A 12915-nucleotide genomic window follows, 5' to 3' on the forward strand; every position below is an offset into this window, starting at 1 on the left:
TAAGGTGTGTTAAAATAATATATCAATTTGTAATGTGTGGCTGTTGGCAGAGACTCCATCTTGGGTCTCTCACACTTCTACACATTTAGGTATACCCAAGATCCAAGAGTCTGACCATTCTTGATCCAGGTCATCTCTCAAGGTTGTGCTTATAGGGAGAGAGGCTGAAGTATGAGGTGATGTCTCCCTCCAGGACAGAGAGCAGGCTTACTGCTGGCTCTGAGACAGATATTTCCCAAGCCCAGGGTTCTCCTGTCACAACCTCCTCTATGAGCAGGGATCCATCTGGGCTCTTTTTCACCTCCATAGGACTTGGGGGACAAGGAAACAAATGCAACCATGCTCACACTGTTTGCTCTGATGTGAGCAAGAAAACTGCTGTTTCTGACCCAGGAGCCTTATGTCTTCTAACAGCATCCATGAAATGAACTAGCTAACCTGTTCATTTGTAAGCAGGGTAAGAATCAAGTTGTAATGACAATTTAGCAATGACAGTCTGAAGCCCAAACTTAATTGTTTTCGTTTGCTTTTAAAACACTTCTTGGCGTACAAAGAAAAAGACCTTGTTAATGTATCATTAAGGGTGGTTAGGTCAGAAGATACTAAAATTTATACAGATTGCTGCTATAGGAGTAATGAGAGCAGAGACCCTGAGGGTTGCCACTAAGCAGAAAAAGGAAACTATGGTTGTGAGTGCCTGACACTAACTTCTATTTCTTCGTAATTCAGGCTACCCTTTGCCCTCAAATAAATGGAATTAGTGCAATTTTATTGCTTTATACGTTTTATTCAAAGGTTCAGTAAAACATTACCATTTCCCTGGAGAATTAATTCAAGAAAAACCAACTTGTAATGTATATGTATACATCAAAATCCACTGCAGTGAACTATAAGAAAATGTCTAGATTCTTTGATTTCCTAAGAATCTGTTTACATGAATCAAGGAGGCTATGCTCATTTGATCCAGCAAAAGTCAATGACTTACGTCAAGAGTGGTGATTTCTGCCAAGTCATGAAGTTCTTGAATGGGGTCACTTTTTTGTTGCCTGATGTAATCTGCAAGTGCTTTCACTGATCGCTGACCCCTGTATTCTCTCTTCATCATCATCCCATTACGAAACAACTTGAGGGTTGGGTATTTGCTTATCCTATATCTCTGGGCTATATCAGCTAAAAGAACAAAAACAAAAATTAACTTCACCTTCAAACTTAGTCTCAGTGGGCCCTTTAGCCCAGCTGTAAAAATCTTACAATTATTTAGGGAGAACATTTTGGTTCATGTAATTCTTTTCCAGCATTAGAAAAAAGAAACTAATCATGACAAGGTTCATATTGCTTAAGAGGCTAGGTTCCAGATGTATACTGCCTAGTTTAAACCCCAAAGCTATTTTACTGGCTATTGAATTTGCAAGGTGCATCAACTCCCTATGCCTTATTTCTTATCTGTTATATAGGGATAATAATTTCTACCACACAGAGTTATTTTAAGGACCAGGTGAGACAACTCAAATGCATAAAAGAGTAAACTCTTAACAAATATCAGTATTCTTGTAGATGCAGTCTAAAAAAAAATTGGAATGTGCAAAATTCCAATTTTGAAAATAGTCATTCAAGTTACTTTATATTGTAAGGATCTTATAGTATTTAGTAAAAGAAAATTAGATTTAAATCACTCTCAAAGGCTAAAACTATTAGATTCATGGCTAGAAACAGTATTTATAATCCCACATATGAAAATTTTCTGTAAGCTAATACAATTAAAAGCAAAACTCAGAGTATACACCAAAAAAAAAAAAAATCCCTTTACCTAAGGGTATATTCTCACACAAATCATTAAAATTAGTGTTCAGAGTCTCAAAATAAGAAACTGAGTAAAAATGTATGCTGATCTCACTTTTAGGAGTCACAATTACTAAGATACAGACTGAATCAGAATGGAAAAGCCTTTAAATTTTTTTTGCTGTTACTTCTAAGAGGTAGCAAATAGGAGAAATCAATGGTTTCTAGACACTTGTTTTAATTCCTAACTCGTGTCCAACTCTTTTTGTGACCCTCATGGACTACTACCTGCCATGGTTTCTCTGTTCATGGGATTTCTCAGGCAAGAATAATGGAGTGTGTTGCCATTTCCTTCTCCAGGGGATCTTCCTGACCAGGGATCAAACCCACATCTCCTGTATTGGCAGCAGGATTCTTTACTGCTGAGCCACCAGGAAAGCCCTAGTAAAAGCTCAAATGCCATAATAGTCACATGTATGAGAATGTTAAAAGATGCACTACATTTTTAGACTGACGGGGACCTGAGAGAGCATAAGTAGCTTAAGACAGGTGAAAAAAAATTTTTTTAACTGAGTTCTAAAAATAGCCGCACAAAAAAGATGAAAATTCTCTAGCACTATGTCCATTCCTAACAGTTACAAAACAAAACAGAATTGCAATAAACTGTTAACTGTCTTAATTTTCTAGGAGATTAGATGGTACAAACAACAGTACCAGAGGATATATACACGGATGAGTGCTAACAGTTTCATGGGTGTACACATAGGGCAAAACTTAATTTGTATGTTTTAGGTATGTACAGTTAAGTCAACTATACCTCCATAAAATTTTTTAAAAATTAAAATGACCATTGACTATACAAAGCAACAATTATGCCTTGTGGGGTTTGACATAAAACATAAAATAAAAACAGCAACATATAAATTGGGGGAGGGGAAGTAAGCAGAAGGTTTAATGACTAGAGTGAAAAGGTTGGCTTGAAAATCAACATTCAGAAAACAAAGATCATGGCATCTGGTCCCATCACTTCATGGGAAATAGATGGAAAAACAGTGGAGACAGTGTCAGACTTTATTTTTTTGGGCTCCAAAATCACTGCAGATGCTGATTGCAGCCATGAAATTAAAAGCCGCTTACTCCTTGGACGGAAAGTTATGACCAACCTTGATAGTATATTAAAAAGCAGAGACATTACTTTGCCAACCAAGGTCCGTCTAGTCAAGGCTATGGTTTTTCCCGTGGTCATGTATGGATGTGAGAGTTGGACTGTGAAGAAAGCTGATCGCCAAAGAATCGATGCTTTTGAACTGTGGTGCTGGAGAAGACTCTTGAGAGTCCCTTGGACTACAAGGAGATCCAACCAGTCCATTCTAAAGGAGATCAATCCTGGGTGTTCATTGGAAGGACTGATGCTAAAGCTGAAACTGCAATACTTTGGCCACCTCATGCGATGAGTTGACTCACTGGAAAAGACTCTGATGCTGGGAAATGTTGGGGGCGGGAGGAGAAGGGGACGACAGAGAATGAGATGGCTGGATGGCATCACCGACTCTGTGGACATGAGTTTGAATGAACTCCGGGAGTTGGGGATGGACAGGGAGGCCTGGCGTGCTGTGATTCATGGGGTCGCGGAGAGTCGGACACGACTGAGTGACTGAACCGAAGCACTCTAATGTCTTTTCTATGCCTTAGAAGAGGTAAAAATACACTATTTTGGTAAGTCAAGGTTGTATTTTTTCCCTAAGATCAAAGAATGCTAAAATGGTGTATTAGAAGTTAAGGATGGAATATGGGTTCTCAGAAGTAGGTTTGGAGAAAAGATTATATAATTAAGATCATATCAGTTCAGTTCAGTCACTCAGTCGTGTCCGACTCTTTGCAACCCCATGAATCACAGCACGCCAGGCCTCCCTGTCTATCACCAAATCCCGGAGTTCACTCAAACTCATGTCCATCAAGTCGGTGATGCCATCCAGCCATCTCATTCTCTGTCGTCCCCTTCTCCTCCTGCCCCCAGTCTTTCCCAGCATCAGAGTCTTTTCCAGTGAGTCAACTCATCGCATGAGATGGCCAAAGTATTGGAGCTTCAGCTTTAGCATCAGTCCTTCCAAGGAACACCCAGGATTGATCTCCTTTAGAATGGACTGGTTGGGAGTCCAAGGGACTCTCAAGAGTCTTCCCCAGCACCACAGTTCAAAAGCATCAATTCTTCGGCGCTCAGCTTTCTTCACATTCCAACTCTCACATCCATACATGACCACTGGAAAAACCATAGCCTTGACTAGACGGACCTTGGTTGGCAAAGTAATGTCTCTGCTTTTTAATATACTATCTAGGTTGGTCATAACTTTCCTTCCAAGGAGTAAGCGTCTTTTAATTTCATGGCTGCAATCAGCATCCGCAGTGATTTTGGAGCCCAAAAAAATAAAGTCTGACACTGTTTCCACTGTTTTTCCATCTATTTCCCATGAAGTGATGGGACCAGTGCCATGATCTTATGCTGAAGCCGAAACTCCAATACTATGGCCAACTGATGCAAAGAGCTGACTCCTTGGAAAAGACCCTGATGCTGGGAACGACTGAAGGCATGAAGAGAAGGGGACGACAGAGGATGAGATGGTTGGATGGCATCACTGACTCAATGGACATGGGTTTAGGTGGACTCTGGGAATTGGTGATGGACAGGGAGGCCTGGCGTGCTGCGGTTCATGGGGTCGCAAAGAGTCAGATATGACTGAGCGACTGAACTGAACTTAATCATAGAAAAAGTCTCAACAAGTTTCAAATGATTCAACTCATAATGAGGATAAAGTAACTTTTATATGCCATGGACTAAAGATGAAATTACAAAGGGAAACTGGAAAATATTTTGAAATGAATGAAATGAAAATACATATCAGAACTGGCAGCATGCAGCCTAAGCAATACTTAGAATGAAATCTGTAACACTAAAATGGATATGTTGGGGGAAATTCTACCAAACATTTAAGAACATTTATACAACCATTCCAGAAGAAAAACAACAAAAAGAGGGACATTTCCCAAGTAATTTTACGAAACAAATTATTCATATTCAGAATATATAAAGAGCAGTAACAAAAGGACCATCAAAAAAAGTAAGTGGGCTAAGATATCAATTTATGAAAGAAACCAATTTCTTTCATAAAGAATGATCAATAAAAATATGACCAATAAAAATATGCTCAGTTGTAATCAAGAAGTAACAAATTAAAACTACCTGAGAATACATTTTTGACCATCCTATCAGCAAAATAGCAACAACAAAAAAATTTTTTAATCAATAATATCAAGTCCTAGGAAGGGAAAATATATCCTACTAGGTTCAATTTAGGTGTACATTCCATATTAAGCCTAATGTGCCAATAAATTAAATTCCCAAAGGATTTGGCAGAAAGGACATGAGATAGATTCAGAAAGAAATGAACTACAAAACATCCATTTTCTATTTGTGGCCTAGGGATCAGTATGAAAATGGATAGCAAGAGGCACTGCTTGAGACAATATAATGCTTTCAACTTCCTTAACTTGGTGAATTAGTGGGCATAATGGGAAAAGAGTATTCTGATAGCAAATACGCATATATAAGAAGTAAAATAAATAAATAAGGCTGGAGATGGACTCCAGGGAGTATTAAGTGCTAAATTAATGGAATCTGAATTTTATCCTACTTGTGATAAGCAGTCACTGAGCAGCAGAGCTGGGCTTTGAAAATATTCACCTGACAGTGTAGAGAACCAAGAAGACTAGTAAGGAAGCCACTATAGCAATCCCAGCAGAAATAAGAGTCTGTTTACCAACTTAAACAGTACAACCTTTAGGCTGCCTTAAAATCCTAGTTTTAGATTTAAAAATAAGATTAAATAACACTTAAAGACTTAGAGGGATAGACACTTGCTTAATTCTCAAACAACATCATGGCAACAGGTATACAATATAAAGAAGTGACGTTTAATTACTAAGAAGTAATAACCTTAAAATTGCATTGATCGATAATCTCAGACATAAAGGTGACTTTTTACAAGCTTTGGTCAGAAGTGATTTTAGGATAATTACAAGGTTACATTTGACAGTACAATAAAGAATGACTTAAGGGGTATAATAAATGGAGGGTTTAAAAAATTATTATTAATTGGATGGATCAAATGTTAAAATGGATGTCAAAGGAATTATAAATTTAAGAAGGTTAACAGCTTGCTGATTGGAAAATTAGCACATACTTCTGCTTCAATGGTCACTTACTGCTCTTTGATATGTTCTGCCTGCCAGCCTGCCATCCTCATGCCCAGCAAGGTTCCAAAAAGGGAAGTGCCCCTTGCTCTGGTCTAAGCAATGTCCCTGCCTGCTATGATTATCCATGTCAGAGAGTAAAAGAGACAGATGATTTCAATAGAAAGGTCTTACTGTTCTGGTTCCAGGATAAGGAGCACTGCTGCTTATGTGTTTTTCTATTCCCAAACTACACCCTTCCACAACGTGGTAAAAAAAAAAATCCAAAACAAAACCAAACCACAACAATAAAATAAAACCCTAAACGTAAAAATCAGAAACAAAGCCTATAAGCTTACTTGAGATTCGGACTAAACCTGCTCAAACAAGTTCTATTTTATGCATATGACTTCTTCACTGTATATCTTTTTTTCAGAACTGAAATACAGCTGACATATGACATGAGTTGATTCATTTCTATACTGCAGTATTACAGCATGATCCTCCTCACTGTAGTGTTAGCTAGTATTCCTAACTTTACATAATTATGATTCCTTTTTTGTGGTAGGAATAATTAAGATCCAGTCTCTTAGCAAGTTTGATGTTAATACAATATTGTTGTCTATAATTATTTTCCTATTCTTAATGTCTCACTTGTTTATAGCTCTTATAAAAACTTCTAAATTTCTTATGTGGAAGGTTCAAGTTGTTCTGGACGGCAGACAGGTGACAGTGACACTGGTATTTGGGAGAAGGTGCTGCCTACTTCAAGAACAATTACAAAGTACTTTCCTAAAAGTGCTAGTGGAAATCTGAATGTTCTGTTCAGTTCAGTTCAGTCGCTCAGTCGTGTCCGACTCTCTGCGACCCCATGAATCACAGCATGCCAGGGCCCCCTGTCCATCACCAACTCCCGGAGTTCACTCAAACTCATGTCCATAGAGTTGGCGATGCCATCCAGCCATCTCATTCTCTGTCGTCCCCTTCTCCTCCCGCCCCCAACCTTTCCCAGCATCAGAGTCTTTTCCAGTGAGTCAACTCGTCGCATGAGGTGGCCAAAGTATTGGAGTTTCAGCTTTAGCATCAGTCCCTCCAATGAACACCCAGGATTGATCTCCTTTAGGATGGACTGGTTGGATCTCCTTGCAGTCCAAGGGACTCTCAAGAGTCTTCTCCAGCACCACAGTTCAAAAGCATCAATTCTTCGGTGATCAGCTTTCTTCACAGTCCAACTCTCACATCCATACATGACCACGGGAAAAACAATAGCCTTGACTAGACGGACCTTGGTTGGCAAAGTAATGTCTCTGCTTTTTAATATGCTATCTAGGTTGGTCATAACTTTTCTTCCAAGGAGTAAGCATCTTGTAATTTCATGGCTGCAATCAGCATCTGCAGTGTTTTTGGAGCCCCAAAAAATAAAGTCTGACACTGTTTCCACTGTTTTTCCATCTATTTCCCATGAAGTGATGGGACCAGATGCCATGATCTTTGTTTTCTGAATGTTGAGCTTCAAGCCAACCTTTTCACTCTCCTCTTTCACTTTCATCAAGAGGCTTTTGAGTTCCTCTTCACTTTCTGCCATAAGGGTAGTGTCATCTGCACATCTGAGATTATTGATATTTCTCCCAGCAATCTTGATTCCAGCTTGTGCTTCTTCCAGCCCAGCGTTCCTCATGATGTACTCTGCATATAAGTTAAATAAGCAGGGTGACAATATACAGCCTTGACGTACTCCTTCTCCTATTTGGAACCAGTCTGTTGTTCCATGTACAGTTCTGACTGTTGCTTCCTGACCTGCATACAGGTTTCTCAAGAGGCAGGTCAGGTGGTCTGGTATTCCCATCTCTTTCAGAATGTTCCACAGTTTACTGTGATCCACACAGTCAAAGGCTTTGGCATAGTCAATGAAGCAGAAATAGATGTTTTTCTGGAACTCTCTTGCTTTCTCCATGATCCAGCGGATGTTAGAAATTTGATCTCTGGTGCCTCTGCCTTTTCTAAAACCTGCTTGAACATCTGGGAGTTCACGGTTGACATACTGCTGAAGCCTGAATGTTCTGTACTGACCAGCAAATAATACATTCAAGACTATCTCTTGATGGAGAAGGAAATGGCAACCCACTACACTGTTCTTGCTTGGAGAATCCCATGGGCAGAGGAGCCTGGTGAGTTATAGTCCATGGGGTAGCAAAGAGTCGGACATGACTAAGCTACTGACCCATCTCTTGCTCAGTGCCATACAGCCTATAGCCACTGGAGGTCAGCAGAGAACCTGGTCCCACCAGGGGCAGATGAATGAACTTCCTACATCTTAAAGCAGCATGACCACCAGGGAAAGTGATTAATTTTATTCCCAATCTCCCCAAAAAAGGTTGAATAAGATGAGACCAAGTGATATCATGATCTGTCACTGAAGCAAAGGCAAGTTTTAATAGTGCACTTATGTACAAATTTTGTAAGACAGACACTTAACAAACAAAAGGATATGAGAACATTTTGTAATCCAGCTACCACTGGGGAAAATCACTATTAACATTTTGGTTATATCTTGCTGAATTTGAATAACAGTTGCTTAACTAGCAGTGACATGTTTCAATTGAGAAAAGAAAAAAAAGACTCTAAGGTTAGTCAAACAGTAAAGTGCCAGCATCAGTACTTACAAAACTGGGTATTAACAGATTGGAAGAAAATCCTAGAAACACTCAAAATGGCACAGAAGTCGACATTGTGTGGAAAAACACAAGAATCAATGACAAAATTGGAAAGTGACTGCACAGGAGTCAGATTCTGAATGTGAAACTGTTTCAGGATTACTTGAATAAATGTTTCCCTTTTTAGGTATATAAATAAATGATGTGACAAATTTGTAAGTAATTCTAAAATAGCTCTTAGGATCGACATAAAAATCCTAAGTGATAAGAAAACACTGTGCTATAGTTCTATTTTTGTTTTTCTGGTTTTTTTTCAGTTACAGATAGAAGTGTGCTTTATAATCAGCAACAAGTAAACTTGATAAAATACAGCAAAAAATACATTATCATATTGTTGAGAAGTAATCAGAGAACCTATCTGAAGTATTTAACAAAGTACCTACAAAGGAACAGTTCATAAATGCTGGCTATTATTTATCATCTATCTATTCAACAACTATAAATAAACACTAGCTGTGTGCTAGGTGTCAATCCAGTGCTAGACACAGAGGGGTAAAAAGACAAGATCCTTGCTCTTACAGAGCTTCCACTTTACCATTGTTATTGTTGTCATTAATATTACTACAGCTGCTACTACTATTTCTAATTGTTTCCACACACTAGAATCTTTTTTATTCCTAACATTTATTTATTAATTTGGCTATGTCAGGTCTTAGTTGCAGCCCGGGATCTTCGATCTTCGTTGCAGCATGTGGAATCTTTAGTTGTGGCATGTGGGATTTAGTTCCCTGACCAGGGATTGAACACGGGCCCTCTGCATTGGAAGCTCAGAGTCCTAGCAACTGGACGACCAGGGAAGTCCCCAGACTAGAACCCTAAATGAAATTCTTAAAACTCTTCATATATAATACAGGTAACAAAAAGATGTTCCAGTCTGGATTTTCTAAGATCAGTATAAAAGAAATCCTCTAATAAGTCAATAATAAATATATCTTCACCAGAGATGTAGCAATTCCTTTTATGGGGCCCCCAGATGGGAGAAATTAAAAGGCAATTGTCAGATCTGTGACAAATATGAACCCAGTCGCTCAGTCCTCTGCAGAACGAAGGAGGACACAGTGGCCATCACAGGACATAAACGCCCTCTGGGTTGTGGGAAGAGATTGTTTCTCTATCTGTATCTTCCATCTCTCTTTAACTGCCCTGACTTCCTTTCCCTTTTTCTTTCCTCTACTCTTCTACTTAAATACGACAAATGGAGAAGTTAGGGGCTTAGGAGGAGAACTAAATTCTACCACTAGATGAGGGTTTTTCAAGCTATAAGCTTTACACTGGGATTTCAAAAAAAAATTAGCTAAGCTTAACTGAAGCAACTAAGCAGCAGCAACAGCAGCAAGCTTAAACAAAGTTGGAAGCTTCCTGATGTCACCCCAGCATCACTCTGAGTTTAAAATTCTCTAACAGTTTCTAGCCTTTTGCAGGAAGAAAGTAGAGTGGGGAAGGGAAATCAAAGCTGCTAAATCCAGCTTATACACAGAAACAAGAGGGCTGATGGAGTGAAATTAGCCTGTTACATCACTCTTGCCTTCTCTCCTCTAGTTCCAGGTTCTCAACCTATTTACCTGAACCTTTCATCCTTCAAATAAAGTCCTAAAAGGCCATACAAACAGGTGAGATAAAGGTAAAAGAGAAAGCATTCCATGGGATGCTGCTAGGTGGAAAAGACAGAGATAGAAAGAAATGTGGGCAGCAGACCTATAATTATGCCCTGAGATGGGTTTTCCTGATCAACTAGTAAACTGGAGCAGAGGACAACTCCAAACTAAGGACTCCCACCAGGTAAGGAATGAGTACGTGCACTGCCTCCCACAGGGACTACTTTGAAAATACTCACTTGGCATGTGAGTATATATTATTATATAATTATGTTGCTTGTTTCTTATGGTATCCTCTTGTTCTCAGTTCTTAAGCAGGGCTGATAAAAAATATGTAACACCACACTGGCAGAAATTCCCAAATGCAAGACAATATACAAGATTTGTGGCTAAGATAAATAGGTAAATTCTGACATGCCACACCTCAATTTAAGCTTGCGAAAATGTTAGGAAGCAATACACAGTCACTAAAGATTTTAAAAATTCAATGCAAGCAAAGCGTGGCTCATTCATTTTGCCACATTAATTTCTTCCAATAATCTGTCTTGAGTTTTATCAAGTCTTTCAGCGTTTATTGATAGGATAAGCTGGCTTTCCGCATTTTAGATACTGATGGGATTTATTCTGTTTCCTAACATTAAGCCATCTTTGTGTTACTGGCATAAATTCTTTTTTTTTTTTGCTGCATAGCACATGGGATCTTGGTTCCCTAACCAGGGACTGAACCTGCACTCTCTGTACTGGAAGTGCAGAGTCTTAGCCACTGGAATGCCAGGGAAGTCCACATAAGTTCTACTTGGTAATGGAAGAATGCTCACAAAGGGCACATCAACCTTCCACTGTACCTGCTGGCATTGCAGAGATGCTACCGTCAGGAGAAGGCAGCTGATGAGAGAAGGCAGTTCATGACCCACAGAATGCCTTCAACCACCATCCCTGCACACAGGAGGCTTTCACTGAGAAAGACAGCCACTAAGAGAACTTGGGCTCGGATTTCAAAAGCCATTGAGTGGCTCTAAGTATTCCTTGAAATGACAGTAAATATCTATTCAAGGACATCCTTTTTAAATTCAATCATCATGTTAAAAATTACTTATCACAGTGAAAATAAACAAATTACAATTAACAGTATCAAAGAACACCTGTAGAGTGCAGATTTAAGCTGCTTTTACACACATTTTCTCAAAAAGTCTAAATCAACAAGGCTCTCCTCTCTTTTCTAAACTAGACAAATTATAGGTTCAGTGACTTTTTATAACAGCTTTCTATCTTGAAAATTTTCAAACTTATAGAAAAGATGAGAAAGTAATATAGTGAGTACCTGTAGGCCCTCACCTGGATTTAACATTTAACCGCACCCACCCCTCCTCACCCCTACACACACTTTTTATGGCAGCTCCTGAACCAAGTTCAGTGATTTTTTTTTTTTTAAAGATAACTTGCCCAACTATATATGACTTAAGTCGGTAGCAGGCCACTGGTACCAGAACAAAGGCTTCTACCTTAGTAGAGGGTTGGGCCACACAGTACAGAAACAATAATAGAAATAGTATCATATGTAAGTAAATACATTTTGATGTATACACTGACCCAGTATAGATAATTTAAACAGACTATTGCATTATTCATAACAAACATTTTAAGTCATTTTAATACAGGAACTGGGTGAATTCTCAGTTTCTTTGAGAAACCTCAATTTAAATTACTTTGATTTTCGAAATTGTAGTTATCTGATAAAAGCTGTATACTCTTGGGGACAGTCTCGCTCCCTCCATATACAATGTAACCTCGGTAAATCACTTACTCTAAGTCTTTCAGTATCTTTATCCATAAAGTAATAATATACTCCAGCTCTCTGGAAGTCCAGCGTTCATTACCACCTCAGAAACTTCACACTTACTGCTCCTCCTGTCTGAAACACTCTTCTTTCTCTATTTCCCTTAAAAACTCCTACTCTTCCTTCTTTCCTTCTCCAAGGGGACCTCTGTATACCCTTAGACTAAGTTGGACTTATTATCTCATAGTACCTAAAACCTTCCCTTCAAAACAGTTAGCCTGATGAGCAGTTGTGTGTGTATTGCTCTTGCCTTTCTGGGTGTATCTGGCTCATTGCTGTATCTCTAAAACCTCCCACACTGCGCTAAAAAGAGCAGCCATATAAATGAAATGCTGAATAAGTAAGTAACACTATCTCACTCAAGGGGCTGTGGTGAAGATAACTGAAACAATACACGCAAATAGCATGCCTAACTCCAGTAGGTTTTCCCCAACAATCTGACTAGAATTTTTTTACAAGATTTTTTTCCAAGAAATAACACTATTATTTTGAATGGAAGTTCTGGGTGACACACTGAGCCAGAAGCAAGACAGACTTAAGTATCAGAAGGTAAGACAGAGCAGGTTGCCACAGTACCAGACAGGTGATTAATAAGAACACCTATGTGGATAGGATGGTATTTTGATTCTGAGGTCACCTTCTGGTTTTGATAGGAAACTTTATATCAAACTTCTGCCTGAGAGAAACTAATCCTAAAGCACCAAGTAGGTACACTTGGCTGGAAAAACTACTGTAAGGAAACAAAGACTATAAGAAGTAAAAC

General features: G+C 38.9%; 1 protein-coding gene across 1 annotated transcript in view; it reads right to left on the minus strand.

The window, feature by feature from the left end:
• ERP44 (endoplasmic reticulum protein 44) overlaps positions 1-12915 on the minus strand; it is a 92904-nt gene that overhangs the window by 26057 nt on the left and 53932 nt on the right. Inside the window, exon 5 of the mRNA XM_055427145.2 lies at positions 986-1170. Within this exon, the coding sequence (XP_055283120.1) occupies positions 986-1170 (185 nt within the window). The remainder of the gene's footprint in view (positions 1-985; positions 1171-12915) is intronic.

The sequence above is a fragment of the Moschus berezovskii genome, chromosome 7 (assembly GCF_049115385.1).
Source record: "Moschus berezovskii isolate FMDL1 chromosome 7, NW_MosBer_1.0, whole genome shotgun sequence".
In the NCBI taxonomy this organism is placed as follows: domain Eukaryota; kingdom Metazoa; phylum Chordata; class Mammalia; order Artiodactyla; family Moschidae; genus Moschus; species Moschus berezovskii.